The following is a 23,580-nucleotide window of genomic DNA, read 5'->3' on the forward strand; positions in this document are numbered from 1 at the left end:
ACGATACAAATACAAGATTTTTCATGTCATGATTATGCGGCAAGGTGTAGCACACTGGTAGGCTGTAGGTTATTTTGGGGCTCTAAGTTACTCCCAGCAAAGTTGGATGGCATGAAAATCAGGACAGAACTGATTGTGGGGACATCAGATGGAATGGGAACACTCTAAGAACCTGCATAGACACCGTGGAATGATTGACCTCCTCCTATGTTGCATGAGACTACGACAACATGAAAATCTGAAAATAAAATGAATTCCAAGATGTTCTAATAGATGTATCTCAACGTTAATGCCTATGTTACCAAGAAACTCTTCCTCCTGCATTCTTCCCATTCCTGAATGAGATCAAGCATTTGGGTGAGTGAAACATACCTTCTCATATTTTTTCTCAATTTATGTGTAATTTTTTAGTGGTATTACCTGTTTGGATTGCAAATGATCCCGAATATCTGTTGCACACAATTGAAGTAAAGTAAGATAGCGCTTTTCCGATGTAACCAGTTCCTCAATTGCTTTTCTTTGTTTTTGTTCCATTCTGCTGGTTGATGGGAAATTGTCAACTTCCTCATAAAAAGACAAATCATCCATGGCAACGGTATCTGCAGGAAACACAAATAGATAGCTGATTAAATGATTGTCAGTAGTCTTTACTTAAGCTCTCCTGAAAATTGAAACACAGCTCTTAAGACTTAAATAATCTAACATTTTATTTTTCATTACCAAAAAATGCACATTTTTGGCAATGTAGGTATTTATTGTGTACCCCTAATTCTACCTGAACTGAGGAGAAATGGCTAGGTATGGAGTCAAAAAGGGGCCACACTGGGTGTGGGGGGTGGGGGGGCAACAGATTACCTTTGTTATAGACAGAGAACTAGAAGGGTTTTGACCACAATCTGGCAACTTCACAATTGCCATGACTGCAAGCATATTCTTTATAAAATTCAAGATCAATTTAACTTCAATTTTACCAGTTACCATGATGAAATTTGAATGCACACCTCTGTTCAGAACTCTGGCTGTTAAAACACTAACCTTTTCAATATGTCACCGTACTTATAACTAATATTCTCTAATCCCTGAAATATTCTCCTCCTTCTTGCTTTGTCGCTAATAACATGAATCCTAAACAATTTCTATTAGTCGGAAGATAAGGCAGCCAAACAAGCCTGACTAACGTAACAACATAAACAATCTGTTTGCTTACTGCAGGCCATCATGGAACATTCTGGTTAACATCTTCATAAGCCATCATTATTTTCAGTATCCAGATCCAACCTTTTTTCAAAAAACTAATTGCTAATAATTCCTTAACCACATGCTTACATTTTTAAAATATTTCAGCTTTCCAACTATGAACTTCTTTTTCAATGAACAGCAAATACTTTGAAGTGAAAATCACATTGCCTGTGAAGTACTGTTACAGCTCGGTGCTTGCTGAGCCTGCCAAAATGGGCTGCAACTGCACTCTCATTGGCTAACTTTATTCAGAACCCGACAGTTCCAAAAGCAAAACAAGAGATGCTTTAAAGCAGTTAGAAAACTCCATATTTACTTTACTGGAAATAATTGCGAAGGGTGTGAGTGAGCGTTTATGTGTGCGGGAGGTGTAGTCGTGTCTCCTTGGATCAAACCCAACTTTATCTCCAAGTATAGTTAATTATAAATAGAACTTTGTATCTCAGGAAAATCAAAAGGAACATTCTGTTTGAGTTGATGTAATCATTCAAAATTACCATTCATAGCAATGCTATTTTGACCACTCCTCATTATTGCTTCACATATCACAAACCAGGAATAAAGTTTAGAGTAGAATTGACAAACCTGTAGGTATACTATTTGTGCATTGCATAATTCTGCAAAATGTGCCAAGAATGTCACACTGCAACTTTGCAAAACACTATAGATTCTTCAGAGAATGGAATGTGACTCCAGCCTACAGCTAATTCCACAGTGTAATATTGTCTTCCCACCCTATTGCCTGTAAAAATGCTATTCCCTTTTCTCAGTCCCTTTTCCTCCACCACATCAGTTTCCAAGATATCAGAATTGACCCCTCCTTCAAAGGACATTATCTCCCTTCCTCCAGAATTGACGCTGCCCCCACCCACAACTCCTCCATTTTCCGAATATCTGCGCTCCCCCAATTTTCCCGCCACCTCTAGGGTGATAAAGTTGCTCTTGTCCTTACCTACTACCCCATGAGCTTCTACATCCAACATATCATACTCCACAACTTCTGCCATCTCCAAAGAGATCCTACTGTTAAAAATATCTTTACTTTACCCCCCCCAATTTCTGCAGGGTTTGATCCCTCTATGATTCCCTTGTCCATTCATTCCTCCCCACTAATCTCCCTCCAGTACTTATCCTTGCAAACAGCATAAGTGCAGCACCTGCCCATTCACCTCCTCCCTCGCCACAATTAAGGGCCCCAAACAGTCCTCAACTTTAGCAGCGCACCTGATGAAGTCGTCTATTGTGTCTGATGCTCCCAATACAGCCTCGCCTATGAGTGAGACCCATCGTCAGTTGGGGGAATGGCTTCGTTGAGCACCTCCGTTCCATGTGCCAAAAGCAAGACTTCCGGGTGTCCCAACATTTTACTCCCCATTCCCATTCCGACATGTCTGTCCTTGGCCACCTCTTGTACCAAGATGAGACCACCCTCAGGGTGGAGGAGCAACACCTTGCATTCCATCTGGGTAACTTCAACATGATGGTATGAATGTTGATTTCTCCTTCTAGTAAAAAGAAATTTCCTCACCGCCTCCCCCTTCTATTCCCCACTCTCACATGCCTATCCCTTACCCCTGGATCCTCTCCTTCCCTTTCTTCCATGGTCCACTATCCTCTCCTATCAGATTCCTTCTACTCCAACTGTCCACCTGGCTTCACCTATCACCTTCTAGCTCGCCTCCTTCCCCTCCCCCAACCTTTTTATTCTGGCGTTTTACCCCTTCCTTTGCAGTTCTGAATAAAGGTCTCATCCAGAAATATCTGCTGTTTATTTATTTCCAAAGATGCTGCCTGACCTGCTGAGTTCCTCCAGCATTTTGTGTGTGTTGCTTTGGATTTCCAGCATCTGCAGACTTTCTCATGTAATTTTGCCATTGCACTTTCCTAACAGTCTTTACAATCTACTCCATCTACCTTATTATAAACAAATTTAATAAATCATTTTATAACCAAAAATAGGTTTCTTCCTGGGAAACCTAAAGAAAGAGAGCCAGCTGTAGGATTAGATCAGGTCATGTGGTCTAAAGAATATAAAAGCACAAGAATTAGAAGTAGGTCATCTGACTCCACAGGTCTGTCAATCAGTAAGTTAATGGCAGATCTTTTGCCTGGGCTACTCATTTCTGCACTAGCTCCATATCACTCAACAACACAGCATTACTGAGTATCCCTGCACTAATCTATCTTATTCTCACCATATTCCAATCAAATCTCTCCAGGTTCTATCACTCATCTAAATATCATCACACACGTGTCTGCTATAAGTTCAGCTATTTCTTTCAGCACATTGCCTCTTTTGTATATATGAGCTTTTAGTTTGATGCCTTCTTTTATTTCCTTAGTTATCCAAGACTGGCTCTTTCCAACCTTATGGTCCTTAACTGGAATATACTTCTGTTGAGCACCATGATGAATCTCTTGTAAGTCTTCCACTGTTTCTCTACTATCCCATTGTAAAGCATGTGTTTCCAATCTATGCTAGCCATCTCTTCCCTCATCCCATTGTTGTCTCCTTGGGCTGTAACTACTGCAAGTACAGTGCTACAATAACGCATTCCAATGTTTTCTCCTCTGCTCATGTTTGGTTGTAATTACAGCTGAAATTCCCCTTATTTAGGTGTTTAGCTCAGTGGCCTATCGGTGATCTGAAGTGATTAGGAAGAACAAATAAAAATAAAGCAGGGGCAAGTGGAATGGCCATTGTTGGATTGGGCAGTGTTTGAGTGGTTATTTGAGGCTTTAGCTCTTCGAGGCTGTTGGTAGATCTTTTTGCTCCCCAGTTTATTTATTGATTTGCTTCTTTAATTTTGTGCAGTTAGCACAATAGGGTTGCAAGGTAAGATAGTCGAATACTCCTCTTACAGAATGGGGGAAGACAGGGAGACCTTCAGTGTCCCTGACGACCATACCTGCAGCTTCTAACACCCCGTGACAAGGAGTTGCAGCTGGAACTGGATGAACTCCAGATCATTCAGGAGGCTGAGGAGGTGATATACAGAAGATATAGAGAGGTAGTTACACCCAAGGTGTAGGGTACAGGAAACCAGGTGACAATCAGGAAGGAGAAAGGAATTAAACAGCCAGTGCAGAGTACCCGTATGCCATTGCCCTGAACAACAGGCATACTGTTTGGATCACTGAATGTGATCTCAGGATTGCCAGCCGTGCGATGTGCTAGTGAGGCCAGAAATAGGAAGATCATACAATTTAACACGTGGCTAAGGAGTTTGCGTAGGAGAGAGGATGTCAGATTTTTGGATCATTGGCTCTCTTGCAAGGAAAGTGAGACTTGTACAGAAGAGATAGTTTGCACCTGAACTGGAGGGGACAGACAACCTAGCAGGAAGGTTTGCTAGTGCTGCACGGGTAGGAGTGGGGGGGGGGGGGGGTTAATTAGAGTTGGAAGGGTACGGTAACCAGAGTATCAAAACAGGTAGTAGAGAGGTTGTGGAGACAGATACTGTTAAGACCACAAACAAAGTCGGGAATCAAAAAGTTGAGCATGGTGTGACTAATGTTCTGAGCTGCATATACTTCAATGCAAAAGTATTGTAGGAAAGGCAGATGAGTTCAGGGAATGGATCCAAACACTGAATTCTGACTCTGTAGCCATTATTGAGACATTACCCAGACAGGCAGAGAAGAACCCCCCCCCCCAGACTTGAGTTATAAATGGGTCTTAGACCAAAAGTAACAAAAAAGTGAAAAAGTAAAAAACCACCACTCCGCAGCCCCGTCTTCCTCAGATCCCACTGTCAGCTCCTGGGCCCTCGGAGGCTCCATCTTCCTCTCACCCTAACCCTCCCCTCTCCATTGACACACCCAGACTCCCCCTCCTCCCTCTGATCCCAGCTCTCATCCGTGCCGGGTCCTTACCATCCCCTCCGACCTTCAACTGTCGGAGGCAGAGCGCTCTGTTCTCAGTAAGGGCCTCACGTTTGTCCCCCTTCGCCCACACCTCAGCGAGTTCCGTGTTCGCCATGATGCGGAACTTTTCTTCCTCTGTCTCCATCTCCGAGCCTACTTCTTCGGCAAGGACTCTTCCACCCCCACCGATGACCCCTTCTCCCGTCTTCAACCCTCCTCTTCTTCATGGACACCCCGCTCTGCTCTTCTGCCTGCTCTGGATCTCTTTATCGCTAATTGCCGACGGGACATCAGCCGTCTCGACTTCACCGCACCTTGTCCCCATTCCAACCTCACTCCTTCGGAACGCTCTGCTCTCCACTCCCTCCGCACTAATCCTAACCTTATTATTAAACCTGCCGATAAGGGGGGTGCTGTTGTAGTCTGGCGTACTCACCTCTACCTTGCCGAGGCACAGTGACAACTCGCGGATACCTCCTCTTATTTACCCCTCGATCGTGACCCCACTAAGGAGCACCAGGCCATTGTCTCCCACACCATCACCGACTTTATCCGCTCAGGGGATCTCCCATCCACTGCTACCAACCTTATAGTTCCCACACCCCGCACTTCCCGTTTCTACCTCCTACCCAAGATCCACAAACCTGTCTGTCCTGGCTGACCTATTGTCTCAGCTTGCTCCTGCCCCACCGAACTCGTTTCTGCATACGACACGGTTTTATCACCCCTCGTTCAATCCCTTCCGACTTATGTTCGTGACACTTCTCACGCTCTTAAACTTTTCGATGATTTTAAGTTCCCTGGCCCCCACTGTTTTATTTTCACCATGGATGTCCAGTCCTTATATACTTCCATCCCCCATCAGGAAGGTCTCAAAGCTCTACGCTTCTTTTTGGATTCCAGACCTAACCAGATCCCCTCTACCACCACTCTGCTCCGTCTAGCGGAATTAGTCCTTATTCTTAATAATTTCTCCTTTGGCTCCCCCCACTTCCTCCAAACTAAAGGTGTAGCCATGGGCACCCGTATGGGTCCCAGCTATGCCTGTCTTTTTGTTGGATTTGTGGAAGAATCCATGTTCCGTGCCTACTCTGGTATCTGTCCCCCACTTTTCCTTCGCTACATCGACGACTGCATTGGCGCTGCTTCCTGCACGCATGCAGAACTCGTTGACTTTATTAACTTTGCCTCCAACTTTCACCCTGCCCTCAAGTTTACCTGGTCCATTTCCGACACCTCCCTCCCCTTTCTAGATCTTTCTGTTTCTGTCTCTGTCCCTGGAGACAGGTTATCCACTGATGTCTACTATAAGCCTACTGACTCTCATAGCTATCTGGACTATTCCTCTTCTCACCCTGTCTCTTGCAAAAACGCCATCTCCTTCTCGCAATTCCTCCGTCTCCGCCGCATCTGCTCTCAGGATGAGGCTTTTCATTCTAGGACGAGGGAGATGTCTTTCTTTTTTAAAGAAAGGGGCTTCCCTTCCTCTACTATCAACTCTGCTCTTAAACGCATCTCCCCCATTTCACGTACATCTGCTCTCACTCCATCCTCCCGCCACTCCACTAGGAATAGGGTTCCCCTGGTCCTCACCTACCACCCCACCAGCCTCCGGGTCCAACATATTATTCTCCATAACTTCCGTCACCTCCAACAGGATCCCACCACTAAGCACATCTTTCCCTCCCCCCCCCCCCCCCGCTTTCCGCAGGGATCGCTCCCTACGCGACTCCCTTGTCCATTCCTCCCCCCCATCCCTCCCCACTGATCTCCCTCCTGGCACTTATCCGTGTAAGCGGAACAAGTGCTACACATGCCCTTACACTTCCTCCCTTACCACCATTCAGGGCCCCAAACAGTCCTTCCAGGTGAGGCAACACTTCACCTGTGAGTCGACTGGGGTGATATACTGCGTCCGGTGCTCCCGATGTGGCCTTTTATATATTGGCGAGACCCGACGCAGACTAGGAGACCACTTTGCTGAACATCTACGCTCTGTCCGCCAGAGAAAGCAGCATCTCCCAGTGGCCACACATTTAAATTCCACATCCCATTCCCATTCTGACATGTCTATCCACGGCCTCCTCTACTGTAAACATGAAGCCACACTCAGGTTGGAGGAACAACACCTTATATTCCGTCTCGGTAGCCTCCAACCTGATGGTATGAACATCGACTTCTCTAACTTCCGCTAAGGCCCCACCTCCCCCTCGTACCCCATCTGTTACTTATTTTTATGCACACATTCTTTCTCTCACTCTCCTTTTTCTCCCTCTGTCCCTCTGAATATACCTCTTGCCCATCCTCTGGGTACCCCCCCCCTTGTCTTTCTTCCCGGACCTCCTGTCCCATGATCCTCTCGTATCCCCTTTTGCCAATCACCTGTCCAGCTCTTGGCTCTATCCCTCCCCCTCCTGTCTTCTCCTATCATTTTGGATCTCCCCCTGCCCCTCCAACTTTCAAATCCGTTACTCACTCTTCCTTCAGTTAGTCCTGACGAAGGGTCTCGGCCTGAAACGTCGACTGCACCTCTTCCTAGAGATGCTGCCTGACCTGCTGCGTTCACCAGCAACTTTTATGTGTGTTGGTTGAGTAAAAAAAAATGGCGTGTTATAATTTGATATTATTACGTTACTTTGTTATAATTCAATGTTATTATATTACTTTGATATAATTTGATATTATTAAGTTGCTAAGTAAACAAATGGTAGGAATTTGTATGTTAAGGGTAAACATATTTGTTTAGCACAATGCCCCAGTAAAAAAAAGTTGATAAACTATTAAAATAACAGGGGAGGAGTGTCTACATTATAATAAGGGACTACTTTATGTTTTAGTAACACGTCGTTGCATGCGCTATTAGGTGCGTATTGAGCATGCGCTATTAGGCGCGTATTGATCTTTACGTGTGTGCCAAGTTCGGATGATGCCAGTAAAGAACCATGAAACGTAGCTCCTGTCTCCAGCGTTTTTATTAATAGCACTGTTGTGTAACCAGGCCACATACACAACACCATTGTTTTTGAGATGACAGAGCGGGAGGGATTAAAGGAAGAGGGGTGACGTTACTAGTCAGGGAAAATGTCACAGCAGTGCTCAGACAGGGCAGACTAGAGAAATCATCCAGTGAGGCTTTATGAGTGGAACTGAGGAATAAGAAAAGTATGGGCACTTTAATGAGACTATATATATTACAGACCACCCAACAGTCCATGGGATTTAGAGGAACAAACTTGTAGAGAGATTGCAAACTGTTGCAAGAAACATAAGGTTGTGATAACTTTCCACATATTGACTGGGACTCTCATACTATAAAAGCACTAGATGGGATAGAATTTGTCTAATGTTTTCACAAAAGCTTCCTTAATCATGACATAGAAGTCCCAATGAGAGAGTTTGCGATACTTGATCTACTCTTTGGGAAGGAGACTAGACTATGCAGCTGACAGAAATTTGTGTAGGGGAACTTTGAAACTAATGGAATTCTGATCACGAGATGCAAAGTTAATATGGCAAAGTAGGTCTGGTCCTCGGGTTGAGATTCTTAATTGGAAAAAGACCAATTTGGATGCTATCAGAAAGGATTTGGCAAGTGTGGATTGGGTGAACACACAAAATGCTGGAGGAACTCAGCAGGCCAGGCAGCATCTATGGAAAAAAAGTACAATCAACATTTCGGGCCGAGACCCCTTGGCAGGACTGAAGAAAAAAAGATGAAGATTAGGTTTAAAAGGTGGAGGAGAGGAAAGAGAAACACAAGATGATAGGTGAAACCGGGAGGGGGAGGGATGAAGTAAAGAGCTGGGAATTTGATTGGTGAAACAGATACAAGGCTGGAAAAGGGGAAGTCCAATAGAAGAGGACAGAAGGCCATGGAAGAAAGAAAAGGGGCAGGAGCACCCAAAGTAGGTGATGGGTGGGCAAGGAGATAAAATGAGAGATGGGGATTGGTGAAGGAGAGGTGGGGGGTCCATTACTGGAAGTTCGAGAAATCAATATTCTTGCCAATAGGTTGGAGGCTATCCAGACGGAAAATAAGTTTTTGTTCCTCCAACCTGAGTGTGACCTCATCATGACAGGGGAAGAAGCCATAGATTGACATATCAGAATGGAAATGGGAAGTGGAATTAAAATGGGAGATCCCGCTTTGTCTGTTAGACAGAAGGTAGGTGCTCGGTGAAACGGTCTCACAATCTACGTTGGGTCTCACTGATACACAGGAGGCCCCACCCAGAGCACCAGACAGAGTATATGACACCAACAGGCTCACAGGTGAACTGTCACCTCATCTGGAAATTCTGTTTAGGGCCCTGAATGGTAGTGAAGGTGGAGGTGTAGGGGCAAGTTAGCACTTGTTCTACTTGCAAGGATAAGTGCCAAGAGGAAGATCAGTGGAGAGGGGCAAACAGACAAGGATGTCGTGTAGTGAGCGATCCCTGCAGAAAGTGAGGTGGGGGAGGTAAGGATGCGTTTAGTGGTGGGATTCTGATGGAGATGGCGAAAGTTCTGGAGAATTATGTGCTGACCATGGAGGCTAGTGGGATGGTAGGTGAGGACAAGAGGAACCCTATCCCTGGTAGGATGGCAGGAGGATGGGTCTGGCTGATTTCTGGGAAAGGTGTACTTGCTAAGTGGGAGGCCTTCAAAAGTGAAATTTTGAGAGTACAAATCTTGCATGTGCCTATCAGAATTAAAGGTAAAGACAATAGGTTTAGGGAACCTTGGTTTTCAGAAATATTGAGGCCTTGGTTAAGAGGAAAAGTAAGGTGCATGGCAGGTACAGGCAGAAGGCAATAAATGAGATAGTTATGGAGTATAAGAAATGCAAAAGAACTCTTAAGAAAGAAATCTGGAGAGCAAAAAGAAGTCATGTCTGGGATCAATACTGGAGGCCAAAGCCCAAAAGTGAAAGACCAGAATCAGCGAATTCGGAGGTCAAAGCTCAAAAGTCAGAGACGGTGGGTCAGTGTGTCTGGAGTCAGAGGCCCAGTGGTAGGGTGTTTAAAGGGGCTTGTTTTGCTGCTGTTGTTTTGTTTTGTTGCTGTTGCTGTTGCTACGTGTGTTTGTCCGTTGAATATTATGGATACTATATTGCCATCAGAATGTATGTTGACACTTGCAGACTCTGCCCCCAGCACATCCTCAGATTGTGTTGGCTGTTAACACAAACAACATATTCAATGTATGTTTCAAAGCATACGTGATAAACAAATCTGATTATGATCCAGCATACATGGTGAAGACAGAGTTTAAAAATTCGACAGGAAAATGTATTGCCTCATCAAAGTCTACCATATTGTCAACAGATTTACATTATACAGGTTATCTGAGAAGCTTCAAAAGGAGCACTTTATTCATGACCTGCCCTGCATCATTTTTTTTGCACTTCAAAATTTGTAAATTCCCAGTTGTTACTAATGCTATGCAAAATGAGTTCTTAGCTAGTAGTGGTTAGAGATTATTAACCTCTGAGACACTTTTCTTGGTTATTGCCTTTGCTATTATCTGAAAAACAACTGCAAATATTGCAAAGTTATTCCGAAGTTTCTTAATCCTATTTTTCAGTAACAGCCATAACAAACTTTCACGTATTAGACTGTGCTCATTTCCTTTATTGAAATAAAGGCTTCTCACATTGAAGTATATTTCATAAGGCAGTGTAAAGTTTCTTTGTTGACCATTTTCCAAGGTTTATTTCTTTTACCTTCCAAACACTGGCTTTCTGCCTTGCATTGGGTTAAATCGGTGGGTTGCTGGCCAGCACAGTTCAGTGGGCCACAAGGACCTGTTCTGCTCTGTATCTCTAAATAACAAAATAAATACTTCTCTAATTTTATCCTTCTCTCAAGCTGGTTTAAAACCCTCACCTATAAGCACTTCCTTGTTACAATATTAGCCCTGAATTTGTTTTGGGTTAACACATCTGGCTTGTACTGGGCTCATCTGCCTCAGAACTGGTCTCAATAGAATAGGAATCTAACGTAATCCCCTAGGCTTTGGCTGTTGACTTCTCATTGTTTATGATTGTGAGTTTTTCAGACTAAGAGGAGAGAGTTGTAGTATTGATACCAGGAACCATGTAAATTGTGTATTTCCCTGAATGTCTTGCTTAACATAAACTCCCCAAGAAATGTTGGGAAGTTTGACTGGATGCACACACTGAGATTACTGAAGGTGAGGGATAGGTATAGAGGGCTTTGTTGGACTAACAAAGGAATGGAACAAAAAGGCAGGGTGATGACATATAAAGCTACCAGCTAAACCACAAATGGAGTATTGTGTACATTCCTCTTCACCACATTATAGGAAGTAAGGACAAGGCTATTTGCAAGAATATTAACAGAAATGAAGAATTTTGGTTATGTAGAAAGATTGCGTGAGTTTTTCTTTGGAACTGAGCAGCTAGGAGGGCAAAAGTATAAAAGTCCTGTATTAGGAAGAGATTAAAAGAATAAATTTACTGTGACACTCATTCAAATTAATTAGTAATATAGGAGATGAAGAGAAATGAAGCTTCAACCAGATAGTGGAGTCTGCAATTCACAGCTTGAAAAAGAGTGGATGGGTGGGTGGATGAAGCTCAGAGGAAATCTTCACCACATTTTAAACATCGGGATATACACAAAGGTCAAGAACAGAACAAGCCCCTTTTCAACCAGTATATAAATGACAGCATAGTGACCTCCTTCCTTGCCTTTAAGTTCCATGATTCTAATTCCTATAATATTCAACTCTCCATTCTCTACTTCCATATCCATACACCTGAAATCTTTTCCTGAGCCATTATCATCCTTCTTGCCCAATAAAATCTTCCAAAGATCTTCAAATGGAGAAAAGGCAGGAGAATGGGTTTGAGAGGGATAATAAATCAGCCATGATGGAATGGTCAAACAGAATCTGTGGGCCAAATGGCCTAATTCTGCTCCTATGTTTTATGGTCAAACCAGATTTCAATGACACTGGTCTTTTCAAAATAGTAAAACAGTCTTATCTAAAACTATAATGCATAGGTTTAGGAGGATGAGTAGAAATTTAACAGGAGAGCTAAGGAAGAATAATTCACTCAGATGGATAATTGCAATGATTTTTTTTAATGGGTGATGTAGGCGATGCTTTCTCAACATTTAAGTAGTATTTGGGCGAGGACAAGGTTAGAAGGCTACAGGCCAAATGCTGATAAATGAAACTATTATTAATTTGTGCTTGATATACCATATAACAATTACAGCACGGAAACAGGCCATCTCGGCCCTTCTAGTCCGTGCCGAACTCTTACTCTCATCTAGTCCCACCGACCTGCACTCAGCCCATAACCCTCCATACCTTTCCTGTCCATATAGCTGTCCAGTTTAACTTTAAACAACAACATCGAACCTGCCTCAACCACTCTGCTGGAAGCTCGTACCACACAGCCTGAATGATGATCAGAATGATGATCAGCATGAACATAATAGGCTAAATTGTCTGTTTGTGCATTGTTTGACTCCGCATGTATTTCATACTACATATTCAGTTCCTCAAAATTCCACTTGGATGAATCCGCCAAGGCACAAAGAAGATGAAATGAATGAGGCTTAGATTGAAAATATGAGCTGCTCAACTATTATGTCCATTATTAAATCAGTCTAGATATCTAATTTAAGTGTGTGCTTACCTTTTAATTTTTTTGGAATATTATTTTTGTTTTGAGGAGGTCTGCAGTAGTTTCAATCATGTTTGAATATCAAAGGCATTCACAAATAGTCAAGGTTTTGTAAAGTACAGTGCTGGGAGCAGGGCCTCACCAGCCATCAAAGTTATTCTGTTCATGTCAGCCCCATCCTATGAGAGCCACTGTGCATCACTATCCCGTGGGAGACACAGCTCTGAACCACTCTACAGGAAACAACATGCAACATGCAGGGTGCAAGTGGCAAGAATCTCAGGAGAGTTGAAAACTTGCTCCTGACTGCTTTGACAATGTATGTTTTTAGTTAAGGGATAAACAATGATCACAACTTCAAAAGAAAACCCCCTGCTGATCAAAACAGTATCTTGGAACTTTTTATATTCACCTGAGAACGCATGCAAGCCCTGTTGCTCAACATCCCTTTGAAATGGCAGATTTAACTATGCAGCACTCGCATTGGTAATTTACTGAAACGTTAGCTTAGACTTTATGTTCAGCACACTACAATGGAGCGTGAAACCTGAACTGCTAACTCAGAACTTGATAGCATCTATAGTTTTAGTAAAGTAGGTTATGATTCTAATCCGTTTGGCAGGGTGACCAAAATATGGTCACTTTACGTGTAACCAGTTAAAAAGACCAGACTATCACCTTTAAAATGAAATCAAAGTTATCAATTGACAATCATGAACTCTGGAAAATTAATTGATCATATTGTTACAAAATGCTTCTTGAATCAACAAATGCTCTGATTTGAAATAAGTATTTCAGCTAATGCAGCACTATGGTGAACTGAACCCATAAAACTTAAGTCAGGCATTCTCTTAATCAGCCATTTTCTGTTCTTGGGCATTTATTCAAGTCAGCCGTAACCATGTACAAACAAGCAGCACACACATAAACAACATTGAAAGGAGCCTGGAAAAGGCTGTCTTCACAAATGTTTAGCATAACCACACATAAAAAAAGTGAACAATGAAATAACTGGAAGTTTTTAGAATTTTTTTCATCCCCCCCAGAGGTGTCTAAACAGAATAGTCTGATTCGGATTTTACAGGCATTTTTCCAGAGGTTGCAGAGAAAAAACTAATGCAGACTTTGAAAGATAGAGTGACCTGTGAATAGGTTTCAAGTTACTATTTAATCTACTTCAATAAATAGAGGGCTCACAAGATGTGCAAACAATCTGTTGGCTATTTCATTCTTTCAGGAAGAATCTAACAAGTATATAAAACATATTTGTTAAATCCATTATGGTAGCAGTAATACTGTATTAGAAAAAACAAGATATCAATTGCACAAAATTGTCAGGCTCACACAAAACATACAGACAAAAATATCTTACCATTATGATCAAGATTTGATTTCACCAGAGCACATGTATCTTGTGCTTGCTTCTTACAGTTAATAACAAACTTTGGATGAACGCTTCAAGCATTTCAACAAATTGAAACCACTTTTAGAGTGACAACATTAAATACCACACTCTTCTAGCAAGTTATGTTGCTTAACAGGTTTTTCTCAAGTTACCTGAAACGTAATTTGAATATATTATTGAGCTGATACCTTACATTACCTATTCAGGTCCAAAAGTAAGGCACTCAAGTTCCGTCTTATTGGTTTGTTGTAAAGATAAGTGTTATTGAGACATTACACAAACCTATAAAGTCCTGATAAAGGATCTTGTCACAAAACATTAACTGTTCATTCCTCTCCATAGAAATAGCCTGACCTGCTCAGTTTCTCCAGCATTTTCCCCTCATGCCCGCTTTTTCCCTTCATCCTCCAAAAGGCACAGAGAGAATGGCATTCACAACAGAAATTCCACTGTGACCTCTGTGAAATAACTGAGGTGACAGAATGGAATGATCGTAGAACTGGACACTCATTAGGAAGATCTAAAGATTTTACTGTAGTACGAAATAGAAACATCCTACCAGGAAATGAGACGCTACACTTGCAAAAAAAAGCATTAAAAATGTTGTGAAATAATAATTAGAGCTTACTTCAAGTTGTTAAAAATGTGCACATATTAAGCAATACTCATGAATACTTCCTTCTGTACAGAAGCAGGTAGCCGGTAGCCCGCATATTAGAACTGCAGATTCTTATGTCTGAGTTATTTCAGCACCAAGTCCATTGGTGTGGCATTAATGAAGATGTTAGAGGAAGCAAAGTGTATCTGAAAGCAAACTTCCAGATTTCTGAACTTAGCCTTGTATGAGTGGTCAATAGCAAGAACTGAAAAAGGAGAAGCAGGAATAAGATCATCAGTCCTTCAAGCCTGGCCCCTATATTCATCTCAGTTCAATCTTCAGATATATTTTCCATAAACCTGTCATGTTCAGTGTTAAATATAATTTTTGGCTGTGCATTCATAGCCATTTGAGTAAGAACTCCAAAGATTCAGCATCATTTAAATAAAGATATTGCTCTTCATCTCAATCCCATATGTTCAACTACTCTTCTAAGAGTCTGACCACTAAATCTAATTCCTCAATCAGGGTAACTTTCTGCCAACCCATTGTAAGTTTCATATATGGTAATATTTCATACTTCTAAACCACAGGATATGGCTCTGATTTACTCTGTTCATCTTTATAACACAGTTGACATTTCTTGGAATCAGTTTAATGACCTATTAGTGCAATGATTTCAAAGATTCTTATCTCAGGACTTATGTTATATACAGCACACTAGGCATCCTCTCACCATATCTCCTCATTTTCACCATAAAACATCTTTACTCCAATATTCAAATACCTCTTTATATAGAATAATATGATTATTGATTTCACAATAGCTTGCTACAGTTGTGTGTATTCTACCATAATTTGTAAATAAAGCCAGATAGATTGCTACCAAATTCAACATTTTTCACTTTATTAAAAATATAAGAAAATACTTTTCCTTATTTTTCTGCTTATTCTAATCCACGGGCTTTTTTTTGCCCAGTCACTTGAGCTATCAATATTATCTGCAGTCTCTTTACATTCACTCTACATCTTAATTTCCCACCGAGTCTGATGAAGAGATAGTATATTATAATTGCATATTTTGCATAACCTTGTATATCCCTGATGTGCATCTTGCACTTTATATTCCAGTTTACAGTACTGTTGCCCATGCTGAACCATAGATGATATCCCTCTCGTGTCATATACTTCACCCTTCATGGTGCATCTGTAAATTTCATATCTTTTTATGTTAATTTCCATATTTATAATTTTTTTCCAAATGCCAAGACTACCACTTATTTCAATAGCTGTGATCCTTGTCATCCTTATATTTACCCATCCATATTTATCTATTGATCCCTTGTTTCCTTGTTTGGCAGTGGAAGGAAAGGATCTGAATATTTATAAGACTATGTTAGAACAGATCTTTGGTAAGCAAGGAGTGAAAGCTTACCACAAGTAGGTGGGAATGCAAAGTTAAGTTTACAATTGGATCTTATTGCATCGTGGAATAGACAAGAAAAAATTAGCCTTCTCTTGATTCTAATTCATACATTTGTATGTTAATTTTACATAAACACAGTTATCCAACTGAAGAAACAGATTGAACACACACACACACAGAAAAGTTTCAACAACCAAGAGAAATGCAAGAAGCATCATCAAACACGATACATGGCCTTTTCTACCTCACTAAAGCCTTCAATCTTTTTTCGGGAAACGCAATGGTGCATCATCATTAAATCTGGCTGTCAGCGGAAATTTATCCATATACTCAATTTGCTTTATAATAGGATACAATCTGTTATTCTAACCGTAGCATCCCAACTTAGCGTAGACTTGTGTCTAGCAAGGCTACATGCAAAACCTTTTTCAATCTTTCTTTCCACAATCCTGTACCAGTAAGCTTTCAGAGGGAATGGGACCAACTTACAAGACTAATAAGAAAACTTTCAGCATATATCATCTCCTGTCCAGACGTAGACTGCCTTCACCCTCAGCCATTGAGCTGCATAACATAGATAACACATGCATATGCATGACTGTGCAAACTATTCTGCAAATCAATGTCAACTTGTTTACCAAGGATATGGGAATATGGGTCTTGTACTCAACATCCACGAAAGCCTTCTGTCAATTTGATCTCCACTGTGCAACACTAACTTTCAATAGTAAAAGTCCATGGTATGCTCCTGGAAAATCTGGATTACTTCCGATATCTCAGGTGCCACGATTCAGTAAAGGCAGACCTGATGAAATTCACTTCCACCTTCACCGTGCCAAAACAGTCTCTGAGCATCTGAGAAAAACAAAGGATGAAAATCAAAACCTCAAATTCAGCATAAAACTTAATCTGACACCCTGCAGTGATCCTTGCTTTCCGTATGTTTCTGGGACTATCTACAGTAGGCATTAATGACATTGGAAAGACACCATCAATACTGTCTGTGTAAAATCTATGGGAGATATTAGTTATGTCAGTATACTGTTCTGGGACATATTGTTCACACCAATGCTCTAGTTAAGCTCAAAATGGCATCACAAAATTAGACTCCTGAAACAATTATGCTATTCCAAGCTTACTTACAAGAGATTACTAGATGAACAATTGAAAACGTTCAAGAATCTTCTCAAAACCTCAATAAGAGTGTAACTTTTGCATCAACACCTCAAAATCTCCGCCTGTCCCTCACACAGTATGAAGGAGGATTTGAGATGGTATACAAAAATAAGTGGAGGGACAGGTAGCATTGTGGGCAGGGAGTCTGCATAAGGATTTGGATGGTTTATGGGAGTAGGCAAAGAAGTGGCAAATGGAATACAACATACAGAAGTTTAAGGTCTTTGGTAGGAAGAATATGGTGCAGACTACTTTCTAAATGGAGACAGAATGCAGAAATCAGAACTGCAATGGTCTAGTTCAGGACTCTCTTAAGGTTAACATGCACACTGAGTTGGTAGTAAGGAAGGCAAATGTAATGTCAGCATTAATTTCAAGAGGACTGGAATATAAAAGCAAAGATGTACTGAGGATTTATAAGACATTGATCCAATGGCACTTGGAATATTGTGAGCAATTTTGAGGCCCAGTCTTACGAAAGTTGTGTAAACCCTGGAGAGGGTCCAGATGAAGTTCACATGAATGATCTCAGGAATACAATACTTAATATAAGATTAAACTTTATTTATTCCAAAGGAAATTATTGTTGTAAGGTTGCTCAGTCAGAAATATATACTTTAAAATACAATATATAAACATTGAGGTATGAAAACGAATACAAAATATGCATTAAAAAGTAATAGTGTAAAATACAGATGTGCAATTAAACTGTGCATTTAAATACTTGAGGAGTTGTAGAGTCTTAGAGCCACAGGGAGGAACGATCTCCTGTGGCATTCAGTGGTGCACCTTGGTAGAATCAGTCTGTTACTGAAGGTGCTCCTCTGATTATCATGGAGAGGGCGAGAGGGATTGTCCATAATGCTCCGTAGCTTCTGCAGTATCCTTCTCTCAGACACCAGGGAATCCAGTTCCACCCCTCAGAACAGAACCAGCCTTCCTGACAAGCTTATTGATCTTCTAGGCATCAACTATTCTCGCCCTGCTGCCCCAGAAGACTACAGCGGAGAGTAGAATGTTGGCCACCACTGAGTCGTAGAACATCTGCAGCATAGCACTGCAGACATTGAATGACCTGAGCCACCTCAGGAAGTACAGTCGGCTCTGTCCCTTCTTGTACAGAGCCCCTGTATTTTTAGTACAGTTCAGTTTATTGTCCAGGTGAGTTCCCAGGTATTGTAGTCCCAGATGACTTCCACATTCACTCCATTGATGGAGATGGAAATGCAGGGTGTTTCCACCTTCCTGAAGTCCACCACCAACTCCTTTGTCTTAGTGATGTTGAGCTGCAGGTGATTTAGCCAATAGCACTCAACAATGTTGTCCACCATTCCTCTGTACTTAGCCTCTTGACCCTTGGTGATACAGTCCATAACTACCGAATCATCCAAAAACTTCTGCAGGTGACAGGAATCAGAGTTGTACCTGAAGTCAAAGGTGTAGACAGTGAACAGGAAGGGGGACAGGACAGTCCCCTGAGATGCCCCCTGTGCTGCTAACCATAGTATCTGATACATAGCTCTGCAATTTCACATACTGTGGCCATCTGGACCGGTAGTCCTGGAGTATCAGGAGCATTTGATGGTTGGACCTGTACCCAGTGGAGTTCAGAAGAAAAGTGAAGGAATCTCATTGAAGTCTACCAAATACTGAAAGGCCTGAACAGACTGGACATGGCAAGGATGTTTTCATTAGTAGGAAAGTCTGGGATCCAAGGGCACAGCTCCACAATAAATGGACATACCTTTAGAACTGAGATGTGGAAGAACTTCTGCAGCCAAAGGGTGGTGAATCTGTGGAACTCATCACCATGGTGTCATTGGGTCATTTAAGAGATTGATTGGTGAGAGAGTTAAGGGTTACAAGGAGAAAATGGGAGAATGGGACTGTGAGAAGTAGAAATAAAACAATCATGACTAAATCAAAAGCAGACTCAAAGAGCCAAATGGCCTGATTCTACTCTTATATCTTCTGGTCTTGTACTTTGCAAGGCTACAAAGGATGGGAAGGTAAACTGGAGATCTAGCATGGACATGATAAGCCAAATGGCCATCTTCTGCATACTTCCAATCCTATAATTCCATGTCATCCTTGATTCCAAGATGGGGATATGTTTGACCTAACTAGTTATTTCCACTGACTATCTGCAGGGAATGCATAGTCACAACATTATACCACCATCAATGTCCTCTTGTAGCTTGGCAAATCTGATCAACTGTACTTCTTCTGCCAGCATATAGACAGAGACAGAGGAGAGTTGAATCAGTCATCTGGACCATATTCAGGGATTTATCTTCCGATCTGAATAAACATGTCACAGCCATCACCTACTTCCTCAAGACCTGCATGGATGAGTGCCCCCCTATAAAAACATATTGATTTTTCTGAAACCAGAAGCCCTGAATGAGCCAGGAGATTCAGCCTGCTGAGAGTTAGATCTATGGTGTTCAAGATTAGCAATCCAGAACTCTGCAAGTCCAGGTATGACCTACACAAGGCAAAAAGGGAATTCTATATGTAGTTAAAGATATAATGGATGCACAGCAGCTGTGCCAGACTTCACATGCTATTACTTCCTATTAAGTGAAACTCAACAGCATAAATAGCAGTGATGAGCATAATGCCTTTTATGTATGCTTTGAAAGAAAGGATAACACCACAGCTTTGCATATCCCTACAGCATCCAGTGACACAGTGATCTCTATCTCAGAGGCCAGTGTCGGAACATCCATAATGAGGGTGAACCCTTGCAAAATGTCCGAGTCCAAACTGGGCCTCTGTACTTCCCTCTGCAACTGGATCCTCAACTTCCTTATTGTTACACACAGCCAGAGTAGACTGGAAGTAACATCTACTCATTGCTGCCATTCAGCATAGGTGCACTGCAAGGATGTGTGCTTACTCCTTTGCTCTACTCTCATGACTGTATGGCTGAGCACAGCTCAAACACCATCAATAAATTTGCTGATGACACAATGATGTTGATTGAATCTAAGATCATGACAAGGAGACGTATAGAGTAAGATAGATCAGCTGGTTGAGGCATGTTGCAACAAACTCATAGTGTCAACAATACTAAGAAGTTGATTCTGGATTCAAGAAGGTGAAGTCAGTCCTCACTGAGCGGTCATCAGTGGATCAGCTTCAAGCTCCTGAGTGTCACGTCTGAGGATCTATCCTTGGTCTATCACATTGATGCAATCATGTACTTCATTTGAAGTTTGAAGATATTTGATATGTCACTAAATACTCCTGCATATTTCTACAGATATATGGTGAAGACCATTCTGACAGGTTGCATTACAATCAGGTGTGGAGGCTCCAATGCACAGAATCGAAAGAGGCAACAGAAGGTTGTGAATTCAACCAGCTCCATCATGGGACAAGCCTGCCACCATAGAGGACACCTCAAAGAAGCGGAGCCTCAAGAAGGTGGCATCCATCACTAAAGACCCTCACCTTCTGAGACATGCCTTCTTCTCATTAATAGCACTAGGGAAGAGGCACAGAAGCCTTTAGACCCACACTCAAGGACTTAGATGGCTTCTTCCGCTCTGCCATCAGATTTCTGCATGCTCTATGAGCCCATGAACTACTTCATTTGCACTATTTATTTACTTTGTAATTTATAGTATTTTATGTGCACTGTGCTGCTATCACAAAACAAACAACAAATTTCATGATGTATGTCAGTGATAATAAACCTGACCCTTATTCTGGTAATGTGGTTAGATCTTTAGTAAGAAAATTAGGTCAATTAGTGTCACTACTCTAATTCAGCTTGCACCCCAAAACATAAGAACATAAGAAATAGGAGCAGGAGTGGGCCAACCGGCCCATCGAGCCTGCCCCGCCATTCAATAAGCTCATGGCTGATTGGTCCGTAAATTCAGCTCCATCTACCTGCCTTTTCCCCATAACCCTTAATTCCCCTACTATGTAAACAAACTATCTAACTGTTTCTTAAATATACTTAGTGAGGAAGCCTCAACTGCTTCCCTGGGCAGAGAATTCCACAGATTCACCACTCTCTGGGAAAAACAGTTTCTCCTCATCTCTGTCCTAAATCTTCACCCCTAAATCTTGAGGCAATGTCCCCTAGTTCTAGTCTCATCTACCAATGGAAACAAGTTTCCTATTTCTATCTTGTATATTCCTTTCAAAATTTTGTATGTTTCTATAAGATCCCCTCTCATTCTTCTGAACTCCAGAGAGTATAGTCCCAAGCAACTCAATCTCTCCTCATAGGTTAACCCCTTCATCCCTGGAATCAACCTGGTGAACCTCCTCTGCACTGCCTCCAAAGCCAGTATATCCTTCCTCGAGTAGGACTGCACACAGTACTCCTGGTGCGGCTTCACCAGTACCCTGTGTAGTTGCAGCATGACCTCCCTGCTCTTGAATTCAATCCCTCTAGCAAAGAAGGCCAAACAAAGAGATTGAACATGTACAAATAGCATCTACAAATCTGGTGCTGTATATGTGGAGTTTGCATGTTCTCCCTGTAACCTCAATAGCAAAACCCATGGGATGGTTCAGGATACTAGTGATGCTCTTAAATTAGTTTGATCTGCACACCACATCACTCTTCAACCAAAGAAATACTTAGGTTTCTAGAGTGGGATGTGGCAAGGAGCAGAGTATGTTTGTGTCTATGCAAACACTATATGTGAAAATCATGTATCTGTGTATAGTGAGAATAATTCCTATGGTTATCAGTCTTGTTACCTTGTCAAGTACTTGCATTAACTGGTATTTATCAGCTGCCCCATATTAAAAGAATTCATACATGGCAGAGTACAATTTACTAAAGGAAATCACCTTCACTCGGGAGATACTGACCTAGATTAAATGTTTTTTTAAATGTTAATATTAAGGCTTTCTCTGTGTTCCCTATAATTACAAGCAATAACTGGTTGAGTGTTTAAGGCACAGAATCTGAAGTCTAACATCTCCTTCATTCATTAAATACGTAAGACTTGACAGGAAGGAACATTAACAAATTGAAAAAGTTGGGTGTGGTTTCCTTCCAAATGCCAAAGTTCATTAGAAATTCTTTCTTCGCTCTTAGGCAATAACCATGCATTTTAAAAATCTTAAACTAGTTTTAGCTTCTTTTAGTCATTATTTAGAACAGTGAGTAATAAGTTTCTTGCTTCATGGTTGCCAAGTACGTGTTGGAAATTGAAACATCTTATGTTACAAGATGAATGTCTCAAAATAGATTACGAAAAATATATAAAACCTGGATTTATCTAAAAACAGAATAGTGAGTCTGCATAAATCTAGCTTCAAGCGTGTAATGCAACTGCAAATATTGAATACTCCAAAGAACAGTATTAATAATGTTGCACAGGAGACATTTGGACTTGAATCTCAGCTACAGTAACTGACATTATCACGGCACCTGTTAGATGGTTTAGGAAAACTCACCGTTCTCTTACTGAACAATAATGTTATTGAGAGGGTTGATGCTGAAACGTTTGTCAGCTTAGTGTATGTAAAAACAATTAATTTAACCCCTAACAGGTTATATAGAATGGCAGAAGGAAGTCATATTTAATGCTGTAAGTTTGGAAAACCTACATTTAAGAGACAATGATTTTGCCACGCAGAATATTTCTCATGTACCAACAACCCAGGGATCTGGATCTATAAAAAATCCTTCCGTCGTCTTCGATGCAACATCGACAGTACTGTACTTGCCAACCTCGTCTCCGTGGACCTTTCATATGTAAAAGCTAAGGAATCGCTTGTATTGCACGTTGAAGATACATTGTTTTAAAAAGGGGTAAAAGGTTAGCTTTAAGAGAGATTCATGAACAATCACAGGATAATGGTACTCCTTACAAATGTAACAGTCACCCACTGAAACATATTCAACTAAATAACTTGCAATTGAGGACCACAGATCCCCTCCTACTGGAAGTCTGCAATTTATATAAGAACTTAATAGTTCTATATCTGAGAAGAAATAGCTTGAGCTTTAAATATTAACACGTTTTCCTTGTGCCTTAATTTAGAACAATTAAATTTATCACTGAACATACTAAACACCTCACATTCATTTTCTTTTTTTTTTGCCTTCTCAATTAAGGGAACTATGGTGAGAGCACAATGATCTGTTCCAATAGCAGACTTCCATTCAGATTTGAAGAGGTTGTACATTCTTAATCTCAGATGCAACAAACTGAATTTTATTGAGAAACACACATTCAGCCGTCTGC

General features: G+C 41.3%; 1 protein-coding gene across 7 annotated transcripts in view; it reads right to left on the reverse strand.

The window, feature by feature from the left end:
* arhgef37 (Rho guanine nucleotide exchange factor (GEF) 37) overlaps positions 1–14,677 on the reverse strand; it is a 123,019-nt gene extending 108,342 nt beyond the window's left edge. For 2 of the 7 annotated variants that reach the window (XM_072263744.1, XM_072263743.1), the window contains exons 1-2: positions 14,436–14,481; positions 421–599 (exon numbers count right to left, since the gene is read on the reverse strand). In XM_072263744.1, coding sequence (XP_072119845.1) covers positions 421–599; positions 14,436–14,472 — 216 coding nt within the window. In that variant the 5' untranslated portion in view covers positions 14,473–14,481. Of the gene's footprint in view, positions 1–420; positions 600–1,207; positions 1,214–1,326; positions 1,441–7,582; positions 7,679–14,120; positions 14,219–14,435; positions 14,482–14,507 lie in introns of those variants that run through there. The other 5 variants (XM_072263749.1, XM_072263745.1, XM_072263747.1 and 2 more) reach the window with 5 other exon arrangements.
* Between the last annotated feature and the right edge of the window lie 8,903 nt (positions 14,678–23,580).

The sequence above is a fragment of the Mobula birostris genome, chromosome 7 (assembly GCF_030028105.1).
Source record: "Mobula birostris isolate sMobBir1 chromosome 7, sMobBir1.hap1, whole genome shotgun sequence".
Taxonomy (NCBI): domain Eukaryota; kingdom Metazoa; phylum Chordata; class Chondrichthyes; order Myliobatiformes; family Myliobatidae; genus Mobula; species Mobula birostris.